Source organism: Rattus norvegicus, chromosome 12 (assembly GCF_021556685.1).
Source record: "Rattus norvegicus strain SHRSP/BbbUtx chromosome 12, alternate assembly SHRSP_T2T, whole genome shotgun sequence".
NCBI lineage: Eukaryota > Metazoa > Chordata > Mammalia > Rodentia > Muridae > Rattus > Rattus norvegicus.
In genome coordinates, this window is record NC_141545.1 from 38,667,776 (window position 1) to 38,680,435 (window position 12,660).

General features: G+C 55.1%; 1 protein-coding gene across 2 annotated transcripts; it reads right to left on the bottom strand.

Moving 5' to 3' along the window:
- Window positions 1-3,507: 3,507 nt before the first annotated feature.
- On the bottom strand, window positions 3,508-12,422 carry Rflna (refilin A). 2 transcript variants are annotated; one of them, NM_001109547.2, is given in 3 exon segments: window positions 3,508-4,712; window positions 5,472-5,581; window positions 12,132-12,422. In NM_001109547.2, coding segments are annotated over 3 exon segments (615 nt in total). In that variant the 5' UTR covers window positions 12,303-12,422; the 3' UTR covers window positions 3,508-4,378.
- Window positions 12,423-12,660: the final 238 nt, after the last annotated feature.

The window sequence follows — 12,660 nt, forward strand, 5'->3', positions numbered from 1 at the left end:
CCTCTGTAAACCTTTTTTCCTCTAAGATTTATTTATTTTTTTATGTATGTGAGTACACTGTCGCTGTCTTCACACACACCAGGAGAAGGCATCAGATCCCATTACAGATGGTTGTGAGCCACCATGTGGTTGCTGGGATTTGAACTCAGGACCTCTGGAAGAACAGTCAGTGCTCTTAACCACTGAGCCATCTCTCCAGTCCCTTGGCAAACCCTTTTTATCTGGCTGATTCCTGAAGGTGCCACCCCCAATCCAGGCGTGCCTTCCCACAAAGAAGCCATCAGGACAGATCGTCAGGTGCGGCCCCCTACTCACCTCATTTGTGACAGAGTGACATTTAAACCAACCATAACATTGCCTCTCGTAGCAGGGCTGAGAAGACTTTCAGTCTTCAAAATGAGACACTTGATCTGCCTCAGCCTTGGGGCTTGAGCCTCTGCATCCATACATACCCTCGGCACATGTTGTGACAGCCCAGCCTGCTGTCCCTAACCTGGCTCTAGAGTCTGCAAGGGCATCAGAGACATCATTAACCCACTTTGGTGCTAGAGGCATGGGATATTTCCAGAGTTCAGCAGTGGGTGTTAGAAAGTTTCTGTTTCTCACTGTTTAATTACTACAAGGAAGGAGGCTCCCTTTCTTGGTGCTTCCCCACTGACCTGGGCTGAACCCACTTAACCCTGCTGCCACCGCTACCGGCTGGTTTAGTGCCCTGAGAGGCCAGCCATCCAATGAGAGGGGTGTGAGGAGCCAACCATGTAGGCCCCCATGAGAGTCTTCCTCTGACAGAGTCAAACACTCTCTTCCTGCCAAGGGCTTGCCCTGCTTCTCAACTCCAAGCCTAGACAGACAGGGATGCTATGACAGTAGGTTGTCCCAAGTCTCCAGAATGAAACCCACCCTGGCTCTGCTGGCAGGTGAGTGGGGGTTACTGGGTCTGATAAGGGAAAGAGGATTCATAACTGGGAGAATCCCGGGGATCTGAAGCAGCCATGGGCAGGGGGCTGACTCTGAAGGGAGTTGGAAGGATAGGTTCCAGTGGAGGTGTGTATCGCTGTCCCTGGCACCACCTCCCAGCTGCCTGGGAAAGCTGAGCTGGAGTGTGGAGAAGCATTTGCATCCTCCAGGGACTCCCAAATTGCCCTGAGTTTGTCCTGTCGAACAGACATGAGCAAAAGGCCTGGAAGCCATTAGGCAGGCAGGCCTGTACCAAGCTGGCCCAGCAGGGCTCAGCCTGCGTTTAGACTGCAGTACAGAAGCCAGCAGCCAGGTGGTGGTATGGGCCTCACCCTGGACACAGCCAGCTCCTCCTGGACAGACAGGTTGCTTTGTCACACCAGTTCACGATGTGGTGGTGTCTCAGATTAGAACTGGTCTGAGCTGCCCCATTGTTTGCTCTGGCCCCATCTCTGCCTGTCAGACGGGAAATCTTGTCTCTCCGTTGTCTGTTTCTGAGGCCCAGACCGTGACAGAGAAGTGAAGGAGGAGCTTATGGAGTGTTGCATGCCATTGGAGGGTTTCTTCCGTCCCCTAGCTGTAACCAGCCTGTCCTCGCTCCACCTTTAAAATGGGGGCGCATATGACCTCTCCCCACCCTTATTTCCCAAGAAGACATCTGGACACCAGCAAAGTCCAGCTAGGGTCCACCCTTCTCTGAGAACACCCATGCTTTCTCTTCTGTGTCTCTTAATACAGAGAGATCTAATCCTGCATCAAGCCAGATACAGCCTGATCCCTTTCCCAAAGGAGAGCTCTGCCCACCGGTCAGATACGCACTGGTCCCCGGGGCATGACTCAGAAACAACACAAGCCAGGGCAGTCAACAGGGACTTCTAGAAGTGTCAGCCTTCAAAAGACAGGATGTGGGGGACATACCCTGTGCAAGAAAAGTGACTCAAGGCCGGATCACAGACACCTAAAAACCAGGGTGAGAACAGGAATTTGTAAGAAAGGCCATGGCTGGTTTTCTAAAATTAGAGCGGTTTGGGCTCACAAAGAGGAAGAGGAGGGTGGAGAGAGGCGTCTAAGCCTAGTGTAGGGCACTCTACAAGGTGGGGCAATGAGGCTCAAGGGCAAGGGTGTGGTAAGAGGCCCTGAAGCGGCCAGTAGAGCTCGGAGATGGCCCCACCAGCCTGCCCATCTATAGACTGGCTGTGGTGATGGCGGAGGCCTCACGGCTCTTTCCCTGCTGTGAACAAGGTAGGTTACAAGGTGTACAGGTTGCTAGGAGCCTGAGGAAAGAAAGCCATGCATGGCCTGTGTGGAAAGACACAGGTCCCCTCAGCCTTGGCAGCTAGTCCAGGGATCTGAAACAGTGCCAAGAGAGGCTAGCATGGCCAACAAAAGAACCTCGGTCAGTTGGTACGGATTCTCCAGGGAGCTGTGGGGATCCAGCCGTGGCTTCTATCAATCTCGGAGTCCCTAGCCCACACCCTTCCTGGGAACCCCACAACCCCTAACCCCGCCACACACGCACACACCCCCCCCCCTTTGGAGATGCTGTGATAGGGTGAATGAACAGGGCCAGGCTCCAGACCAAGGTTCTCTCCTGCCCAGGAAGACGGCAAGGCGTCCAGAGGGCCAGGGCACAAGTCTGGCTGGTGAGAATAGGATTCACCAAGTGTCCTGTAGGCATGAGGACTACAGAGTTTTCACACATTTTGCAGCATAAAGAAGCATCGCCCACAAGCTGGGCATGGTGCCCATACCTTTAATCCCAGCACTTGGTAGGCAGAGGTAGATGGCACTCTGGATTCAAGGGCAGCCTGGTCTACGGAGAGAATTTCAGGACAGCCAGGGTAAACCCTGTCTCAAAGATAAAAAAGGGGGCCTACTGCCACCGGCACTGGGCGCCTTCTGGTTGTCAGCCTTACTACCCTGGAGGCAGAGGGCACCCTGGGGACACTACAGGGTCTTCCTGCCTGGTACTGGAGGGCCAGGTGAAAGGTCATTTAATACAAAGCACCCTAGGGCAGAGCAGCTGGGAACATGACCTTAAGGTGGGGAGCACCCAAGGGCTGGGACTGGATCCGCTCAGACCTAGCACCTCAGGGACTGGATCCGCTCAGACCTAGCACCTCATTTTCCCGATCTCTTGGTCCCCTGGCTGAACACAGGACAGGCGAGCTGCTAAGGGGTATACTTGGGGGATTGTGCTTTGTAAGCCCCTGCCTTTGTTCCTTCCTTTTGGGGTTTCCCCAAGCTCCACACATTGTAGTTGACAGCCTGGGGACCCTATATTCTCAAACAGGTAAGAGCCCTCAGCATGGGAGACAGTTGTGGTTTATGACTATAATTGGTGATAGGGTCCTTACCTAGCACATGTGAGGCTCTTGGGGTGAGAGACGGAGGCTGGCATAGAGAATCCATCTCTAGTTCCTCCCTATCCCCCAAGAGCAAAGAAGAAAGGCTCCCTCAGATACTAATGTCAGGTGGGAAGAAAAGAGGGTACAAGCATATCCGGTTTCCCTCCCCCGGCCCCGGGGGCATCTCAGAAACAGGGCATCCTGGCTGTGTGCGTACAGTTTATTAGGATGATTCACTAATTTCTTAAGCTGTTCTTCAACCAGGAGGGCACTTGGGGTAAGCTACTAGATTGATAGAAATCAGTCCATTTGCCCCACAAAGTGTGTCCCTTCCCTCTGGGCCACCACAGAGGCAGTAGGCAGGTTTCCAGTTGAGGCAAAGGGACGTCTCCATCTCTAAGTGGACTCGGAGACTCATTTTAACCAGGGACAGGACCAGGTTGTGGGCAAGAGCCGAAAACTGGTATAGCTGTAGGATCCATCCTAGGCAAGAACAGGAAGCCAAGAAAAAGCAGGCAGTTTCTCTTGGGGTTCTGAGCCCTGCCGTAGGCTCAAGTCCAGAGTCAGCCATAGGCAGTTATTGGCAATGTCCCGTCATTAGCTTTGAAGCCTCCCTGGGCACCTGCCCGAAAGCTTTGAGGCTCAAGAGTTCTAAGCTAGTCTGGAATGTGTCTTGTGGGGACACGTGCCCTGCACAGCAGACAACGGATGTGTTCTGGGTAGCCCCATCTCCGTTCAAGGTAAGCTAGTTCAGCCTCCATACCTGCAGTTCTCAGCCGGGGAGAGCACTTCTGAGTGGCCTATTTTGAAACAAGCCTCTCCAAGAATGACGCTGGGAACCAGACCATGGCTGAGTGCCCTGTGTCCTGTGGTACATAGGGCTGTCTTTGCCTCGAGGGCACACCAGGACATGCTGGGCCCTGCCCCTAAGGCCATCAAGTCTGTAAAGACTAATGAAAGATTCATTCACAGAATCCTCTAGGCTCGGGCACAGCCAGCCTAACCTGTGGGGTCGCCTGACCCTCTTTCCTGACTCCCTCCCACACTCGGCTCCTCCTCTGCCACTGGGCGCCTCAGAGTACATCGGGGCAGCCAGAACTGGGTGCGGGATCCCCACACCGTCGCAGCTGCAGGCTGGAGGAGTACCAGTGCCGCGGCTGGCCTAGGCTACAGTGCAGCGTGGTGCGGAAGGAGCTTCGGGCCAGTTTGGGGAAGATGATGGCGGTGCTTCCGAAGCGCAGGGCCCGAGGGCGAGGCTCCAGGGTCAGCTGACTGCGGTAGCTCCTCCAAGTACAGTTGGGCGCCGCTACTATGGTCTCGCTGTAGGCTGTGACCGTGGGCACCGGAGCGTAGAAGATCTTGTCGCGGAAGTATCTCTCTGAGGCGTAGGTGACCTCGGAGTTGCAGCTGGGGAGGACAGTAACAAAGGGGGTGAGTTGCCTGCCGCCCTCAGTGGCTAGCCTTACACAGAACCCCTCCCCCCTTGACCTTGACTGAAGGGGTCAAAGGTGATGGGTCAGAATCCCAGCTGGGAGACTAAAGAGTGACAAGCAACCTGGACAGCTGGACCCTAAAGTAGTGGAAAAATACATAAAAGAATTAGGACGGGGGTTGGGGATTTAGCTCAGTGGTAGAGCGCTTGCTAGGTCCTGGGTTCAGTCCTCAGCTCCGGGGATTTAGCTCAGTGGTAGAGCGCTTGCTAGGCCCCGGGGGGGGGGGGGGGGAGAATCGGGACGATAGTTTTATTAGGGTGGTGACTTTGGATTGTGACCATAGAGGAATATGTGTGGCGTTGGAGCGTATCAGTATTCAGGGGCCAGCAATGTCAAAGGCCGTGTGAGAGAGCAGAGTAAGTACTCCCAATAGTCTGACCATCAGAAAACCTACTAAAAGTCCCCACGGCCCCTCCTGGTAGGTGATCCCCCCTCAGAGGGACCAATCAGTGACATAAGTGCCGCTTGCATGGTTTCTGGTTTGATACCAAGCAGTGGGTACCCTCCAGAGGACCAGCACCAGGGAGGGGGTGAGAGTTGTTGAGGGCCAATCTGGCTGTCTGGACACGGCCCCGCCTCCCGCCAGCTAGGTGGGCCCCGTCCCACATCCTGCACCCAGCTCTGCAGGATGCTCCCAGCTAAGCCCCGCCCACCTTGCTCAAGGCCTCCTTACCGGATTTCGTGTGCGGGTTCTGGGTCCACCTCGATGCTCTCCCCAAAGAACACAGGCAGCAGCCGGGACCTCATCTCCAGGGCTGGGGGATTTGGGAAGAGGGAAGTGGCCTAGGAGGAGAAATGACAGAGGGCAGGGGACCTCAATTTGTCTGCTACCCACAGTTCTGAGAATGGGGGGAGGGACAGGCAGGCATACCCATAGGCCTGTGCACGACCCCAGGAGGGAGGGGCATGGCTGTCTTCACATACCAGCACCCTAAGTGAGATTAATGTATAGTGCCTGAGTCAGGGGGAGGCACCTGTCTCCCATGGGACCCCATGCAGCCTCAGGAGCGAGAGACATCAGCACTGGTCCATGCCACCAAGCTCCCAGATGAAGTGCTTATGGAAATAATACTAGAGAGACTGTTTGCAGCTTGGTGTCCCCCCAAATGCACAAGGTAAGTCTGCTGATTTGCTACTGTACCTGGGTATAGCACTAGGTCCCATGTGGCCTTGGAGGAGAAAAGGTGTGAACACGGACTAAAGCTTTAGACGTAGGCATTTGGATGCATATCCCCAGGCCACTGGCCCTCTGGTTCATCCGGAATTGGAGGGGAAGGCTCATGGGCATTAGAATGCCTGCCTACCATGCATGAGGCCTCTACTCCCAGAACCCCATAAATGAAGTGGGGGGGGTTGCAATCCCAGCAGGTACAATCAGGAGAATCAGAATTCAAGAGCATCTTCAGCTGTATAGAAAGTTCATGGCTATCCTGGGCTACATGAGAACCTTAAGACAGACTGACAGGTAAAAAAGGGAACCCAACACTCTTGAGGCTGCTTCCTGGGCCTTGACCAACCTGCGGTAGCCCCATTCCAGCCAGAAGTCCCGTAGGACTCTGCCAGTCAGACAAAGCGCAGTTCAAGTGGAAGGAGCCAGCTCTTCAAAGGGCTCTGCTGGAAAAACAGTTCAGCCGCCCACAGAGAGGCTGCAGGCCCCAAGAGATAGGACAGAGCCCAGGTATCCACTGGGCTAAGGCCCAGGGCAGGGCGACTGACTGGACATAGATGCCAAGGGAAGTGGGTGGCAGTCACTAGCTACTCCCTATGGGAGATTTCTGCAGTCAAAACCCTGACTGAGGGTTATTTTGAGAAAGTCTCACCCTACAGCCTGCAGAGCCCACAGGAAAAGCTCAACTGCAGTGGGTAAGAAACAGTGCCCCCACCCAGAGGTTGGGATACAGTTCCATAGTGACTATGGGGGGGGGGGTGACTATCACCCAGGAGACACAAAGCCCAGGCTCTGACTACAATGGAGTCTTCACATCACAACATCTGCCTTGCTGGGCCTCCCTAGGGCACTGGAGATCCCAGACGGGTGGCCACTCAGGGTTCAGGAGCCCTGTTTTCATCTAAGGAGATTCTCCGCGGGGCTGTGGCAGGATGGTTCAGTGGTTAAGAACACTTACTGCTTTGCTGAGGACCCAGGTTCAGTCCCCAGCATCCCCGTGGTGGCTTGCACACGCACGACTCAGGTTGCAGGGGACTGATGCCCCCTGCTGGTCCCTGTGGGTACCGGACTGTGTACACGGTATGCATATACACATAAGCTCAACCCTGAGACCTCCAGTTGCAACGTGACCTGAAGTGTGCCAACCGCAATGGGACCCACAGTGGGGCTGAGGGGTTGGATGGCCAGTTCCCAGGGGATTTCATTGTCCCCTTGCAGCTCTGGGACATCAGGATAGAGGGGAAGAAAGGTCTGAGGGCACCTACCAATCATAATGGACCCCCCCTCCCAAGCTGGCCCTGCCCTGACCCCAGCCTTGCCTTTTCCTGAGTGCAGAAAGTCATGGGCAGTGACTAACTGCTTGTCAGATAGGGGTGAGGTGGGGACCAGGGCAAAGGGCCGAGGTTCTGAACATAATGAGCCACTGACTGCTCATCCCGGTGGTGGTAAATACTGCTGGCTGGCTAGAGATATGGTGACACAGGGCTTGGCACCCTGGGAAAACCCAAAGCCACAGGGAGTGATAACGCAGTATGGCCAAGATCGAGGTACCACACAGAGACGGCCCTACCTGGTGGTGGTCTAGCCTAGCTGAACCAAGTCACAGCGGGTACAGCCATGGGACCAAAATAGTGCCATAACCCATGGAAATCCTTAATCCAGTAAGCCCTATCTGTGAAGGAGGGGAATGGCCCCACGGGCTGCTGCTGGAGGGACTCTTGCCCTCCCACCTCCATCAATGCTCAATGCTACATGGAGACTTTGCAAGGGGTCAAAGACACCCTTGGCAGCTTCTGGTTTGTTTTAAATGGAGTCTCTCACTCTAGACCAGGCTGGCCCAGAACTCCCAGCAATCTTCCTGTCTCACCTTCCCAAGGGCTGGAATTAGGCCCTGACTGTCCTTAGCCGCATGTCGAATATGCTTGTGACCAGGAATTCCTGCGATAGACTTGGGCTAAGTCTAACCTGAGCCCAGGAGGAAGTGAAGCAAGGAGGGGCCACAACACAAATCCCTGTCCTTCCTGCGGGAGGCAGGGGCTGTTACTGGCAGTGGCGGAGACCTAGGAAAGGACCACAGAAAGGCACAGAGGGAGAGGCCACCACGATGGGTTCCCACACACAGCAAGCTAGAAAGACTAGTGGTACTGATATCCCAAACCCCCTGCTGTGACCGGAACAGTCATGTGGTCTCACTGACTGACTAGTGTCCTTAGGAACAGGGACATTAAGAACAGAGTTGGATGAAAATGACAGAAGATATTGCCACAGCATCTCAGCACGCCATAGCCAAGGGCTCCCACCAAGATCCACACCTTGCCACAAGACAGTCCAGATTTGTCATCAGACATCATTACCACCAGAAGCCAGGAATGGTCTTTACCAGTCATGGAAGGATCCCTACTCGGGCCTCGATTCTGGTGATATGGCCTCCAGACCCATGAGAGGGGTGGCCTCTGTTCCAAGCCACACTGTTTGTGGCACCTTCGAGGCAGCCATCCCAACCGGTCCCATCTGGGGTCCTTTCCCCAGAAGGTGGCTGCTTGTGGGGTCCCTAGACACCTGTCAGGGTGTGGCCTGTCTGCTCTTCACAGTGAAGCTCCAGCAGGTGCCCTAACCACGGGGCCCGGACCGTGGAGACCCCGCTGGAAGGAGGCCCTGACAGATCTGGCAGCCTCCTGACTCCCGCTGCAAACAGACTTCTCTACCCACCCCACATACTGGCTCCCTTCCACGGGCGTCCATATAGATACTTCACCCTGGCCACGGGTCTACTGAGCCTTGTCCTCTGCCTATCCACTGTCTGTCCATCCATCTAGCCACTATCCATCCATCCTTCCTGACTCCAGGCACCACCCCTCATAGAAAGTTACCTGGCAACAGCCTGGAACGCCTGACTTACTATAAAGGGGTTGTTTGGCTGTCTGTCTCTGTATGTATGGTGTGTCTGTCTTTCCCTGTCTCCTTTCTCAACTCTTACTCTCTGCCACTTCTCTCCCCCTCCCCCTGTGTGTGCACGAGCGTGTGTCTTTCCCTGTCTCTACTCCCTTCTCATTCCTTAAATAAACTATTTTACACTATTCCCGTCCTGTGGCTGGTACCTCAGGGGGAAGGGATGCTTCAGCATGGGCCCACAGAGGCACCCCTCCCACCTCACCATACTTCTGCATTTAACATCTCCTTGGCTCCCTTTTTATAAAACACAGCGGAAAGCCCCCAAAGAAATCATACCCACCATGCCCTTCCCTCTCTGCTCAGTCTAGGGCCCAGGTCCGCACCCACCTGAGGGGAGGAAGTGGCCCCTCCTGATAGTCCAGGGTCATCAGAAGCATAGTCTATCCTGTCCTGAAGCAAGGTTTTCTTACGAATTAACTAGGAGAACCTAGGGAGGCAGAGTCTAACCCACTCTGCTTCTTGTCACCTCCCTCCTGTCACTCAACAGTGAGCCCCGCCTCCACACACACACAGGAGGCTGTGGTCTAAGCAAATACCCAGAGAGCTGCCCCAGGTCAGATCCCAAAAGCCACCTGTAGTCCTCTGTGGGCCATAAAACTAGAAGAGGAGGGGTGCCTGGGGGCGGGGGCGATGCCCAAACTGCTTGTCAAGTGTTAGGAGCCGTTTCTGACACAGACCTATTCTCAGCCAGCGGGACCTGGCTCCCCGCCAAGTCTGCCCCACACACCATGGCTCTGTGATGAATTATGGGGGTGTGGGGGCCACCTGATGTTTATCATCTGGCACAGAAGTCCAGCTCGGGAGCCCAGAGTAGCAGCCAGGGTCAGCCTGCTTTCGTCTCAGTCCTGCCTGAATGGCTGAGCATTCTTGGGGTGAAGGTAGCAGGCAAGCAGCCCCCGTTCCAGCCAATACATCTTGCTCTCCTGGGGCCACGTGGGAGGGCAAACCTCGAGCGCACACACACACACACACACACACACACACACACACACACACACACACACAGAGCCCCTTTGCCCTCCACACAAGCACTTTCCAGTTACATCTCTGAAAGAGGCTTCTAATTTGGAGGGGGTCCTGGGAGCTCGTGGTACTGTTTTTATAAAAAAATAAAAGACACAAGTCTACATCTAAAAATAAAACACCAGAAACAAATCATTAGTTTCCAGCCTCGACCTAACCTAGCAGAGCCTCCTCTCATCTAGGTTCTGCCACAGGACATTGGCATGTTCCAACCTCTTATACTGAGACACAGTTTAGCCCTGTCCACAACAAATCCACTCCCTGGTTTTCTGAGGTGTCGTTCCCTGACTGTCGACCTATGTACAGGGTGGCCATTCACTCCTGGCTCTGTGTCACACAGAGAAGGTGACTGTAGCTCCCCACTAGTATGACAGTGCTAAGGGAGGACACCTGGGGACACCTGACCACCTTCCTATAGCTTTCTTCCAGTTGAAACTGGCTCCCCCAGATGTGGGCAGCCTTCTTTTATCTCACACAATAGACAAACCAATTGATTGCCAATTGTCACCCTGCCTACCCCTGGGCCTCAGAGTTAGGGCCTCAGCGGGGAACAGGATGTGTGAGTTTAGACCTTAGAGTAAGGAAGGAATGAAACTCAAGAAGGTGGGGACCCTGGAGAGTGGGTAGTAACTGGTAGATGGGCAGGTGGGCAGGGCCCCAATCCTGGGCGGGGTTGCCATGGCTACCGCCTCCTCTCTTGATGACAAGCAGCACCTGGACCTTACGCATTTAATTTTTCTGCTTAAATAATCAAAAGGCCATTAACTCGCTACACAGTGAAAACCAGGGGCAGATTTGAATGTACACAGGAGCCAGGGTTCCCTGGTTCTATTCTACTGGGCAGCTTTTGGACAACTTTCTAACCATCCCTGTGCCTCAACTTCCTCCAGGGCGTGGGGAGCAAAGCCTAGCAAACATTCACAGACTTAAACACAGAGGTCGGGAGACCTGTCCCTAGCATGAGACAAATGCCATCTACCATCTACCAGGTGTCGTTCAGTATGGCCCCAGGCTTCCCTGCCCAGACAAAGTCACAGACCACAGCAGTATACCTCCACGGCTGGCACCTACTTAGCCCGGAAACGAGTGAACCCAGCTTGCTCTTCTCATACCCACCTCGGGCTGGCATGGGAAGTATCTAGAATGCCTTGCAGAAGGAGGCTTCTGGGTCACACGGAACTGGAGCGACCTCTTCCTGGCCCCCCTCCCAAATATTCTCTGGAATTTCTTCCCCCACCACCCCCGTACTAGGAGATCCTCTACTGTAGGAGTATTAAGGCTACAAGTCACCCCCACCCCCACCCCAGAACAGCATTGCACACTTATATTAACTTCTAAAGTCCTTGATTGCTCCACCCACCCTCCCAAAATCAACACAGAGGTTCAATTCAAGACAGGCTTCAAACTTCCTGCAATGCTTGAGCCACCTGAGGAGATTTAAAGAAAAGTTCTGACAACCAAATTGTGCCCTGGATCAGGTCAATGCCCGGAGGACAACGCGGGCTGGACGTTGCTTAGAGCCTCAAAGGCTTACAGCGGGCGCCCTGCACACCTTGGCGGGAGAGTCCTTAACAAGCCCGGCGGAAGCCATCAAGCCACAGAGTTGGGGACGTGCCACAGGGCTCATGTATAACCTCTGCTCTGTTCAGCCAGTCCTTGCTTTTTTTTTTTTTTTTTTTTTGGTTCTTTTTTTTTTTTTTTTTTTTTCCGGAGCTGGGGACCGAACCCAGGGCCTTGCGCTTCCTAGGTAAGCGCTCTACCACTGAGCTAAATCCCCAGCCCCCCAGTCCTTGCTTTAGAATGCTCTCTCTGCCCCATCACCAGAGCAAAGCGTGTCCAACCCCCAGAGTCCCAGCTCCGGGGACACTCCACTTCTACACCCACAAGACGGAGCCGTGTTTTCAAAAATGTCTTCATTTAGCAGCCCTGGGAGGTCAACAAGGTAGGAGGCCGCAGCTGCGACGGGACCCACGGACAGAGAGCCACAGCAGCCCCCCCCCCCCTTGTAAGTCAGTAGACGTTGGGGCATCAGAATACTACTCTGTATTCCTGTCTGCCAGCACCCACCCCAAAACTCCAGCCTGCGGGTCCTGGTGAGCCCAGTGCAACTAACTCCCCGTCTGCCTCAGAAGGCATGAGAACACGATGGCTTCTGCACGGCCCTCCCACTGCCAGATCCCCAGGTCTTACCGCTGGAACTTCAGTGGTGGCACGGGTGTCCAAGGTGCCCGGCGACAGGGCATAGAAGGGAGGGCTAGGACTGGGACTGGGGGGCAGTCCTGAGTCGGGACTGTCCAGCAAGCCGTCGCGGCTCTGCTCCCGCGTGTCCCCCATGCCCTGCAGATGCAGGTGACCCACCATGACTGGCGGGCGCTGGGCGCGGGCCCCAGCAGCTCGTGTTCCCGCCACCACTGGGCCAGAGGAGAGACAAGGAGGCTCCGGCCTGCGGCTCCAGCTGGGACCGGCTCCCGAAGCAAAAGCCTCCAGCCGCCAGCTGAGCCTCCTTTCCCAGGCGCCGCCCCCTCCCCGCCCTCCTCCGCCCGTGCCTCTCGCTCCCGCCCCCGGCCACCCACTGGGCCAGGGCAGGGTGAGCACTGCAAAGGCTCCATCCAGCCTGCAGAAGCCACTGCCCCCCACCCCCGGTGGTGCTGACTTGGGTCCGCAGCCACCTCAACAAGGACTCTCAGCCATCGGCCGGGCCAGTGCAGGTTGCAGCGAC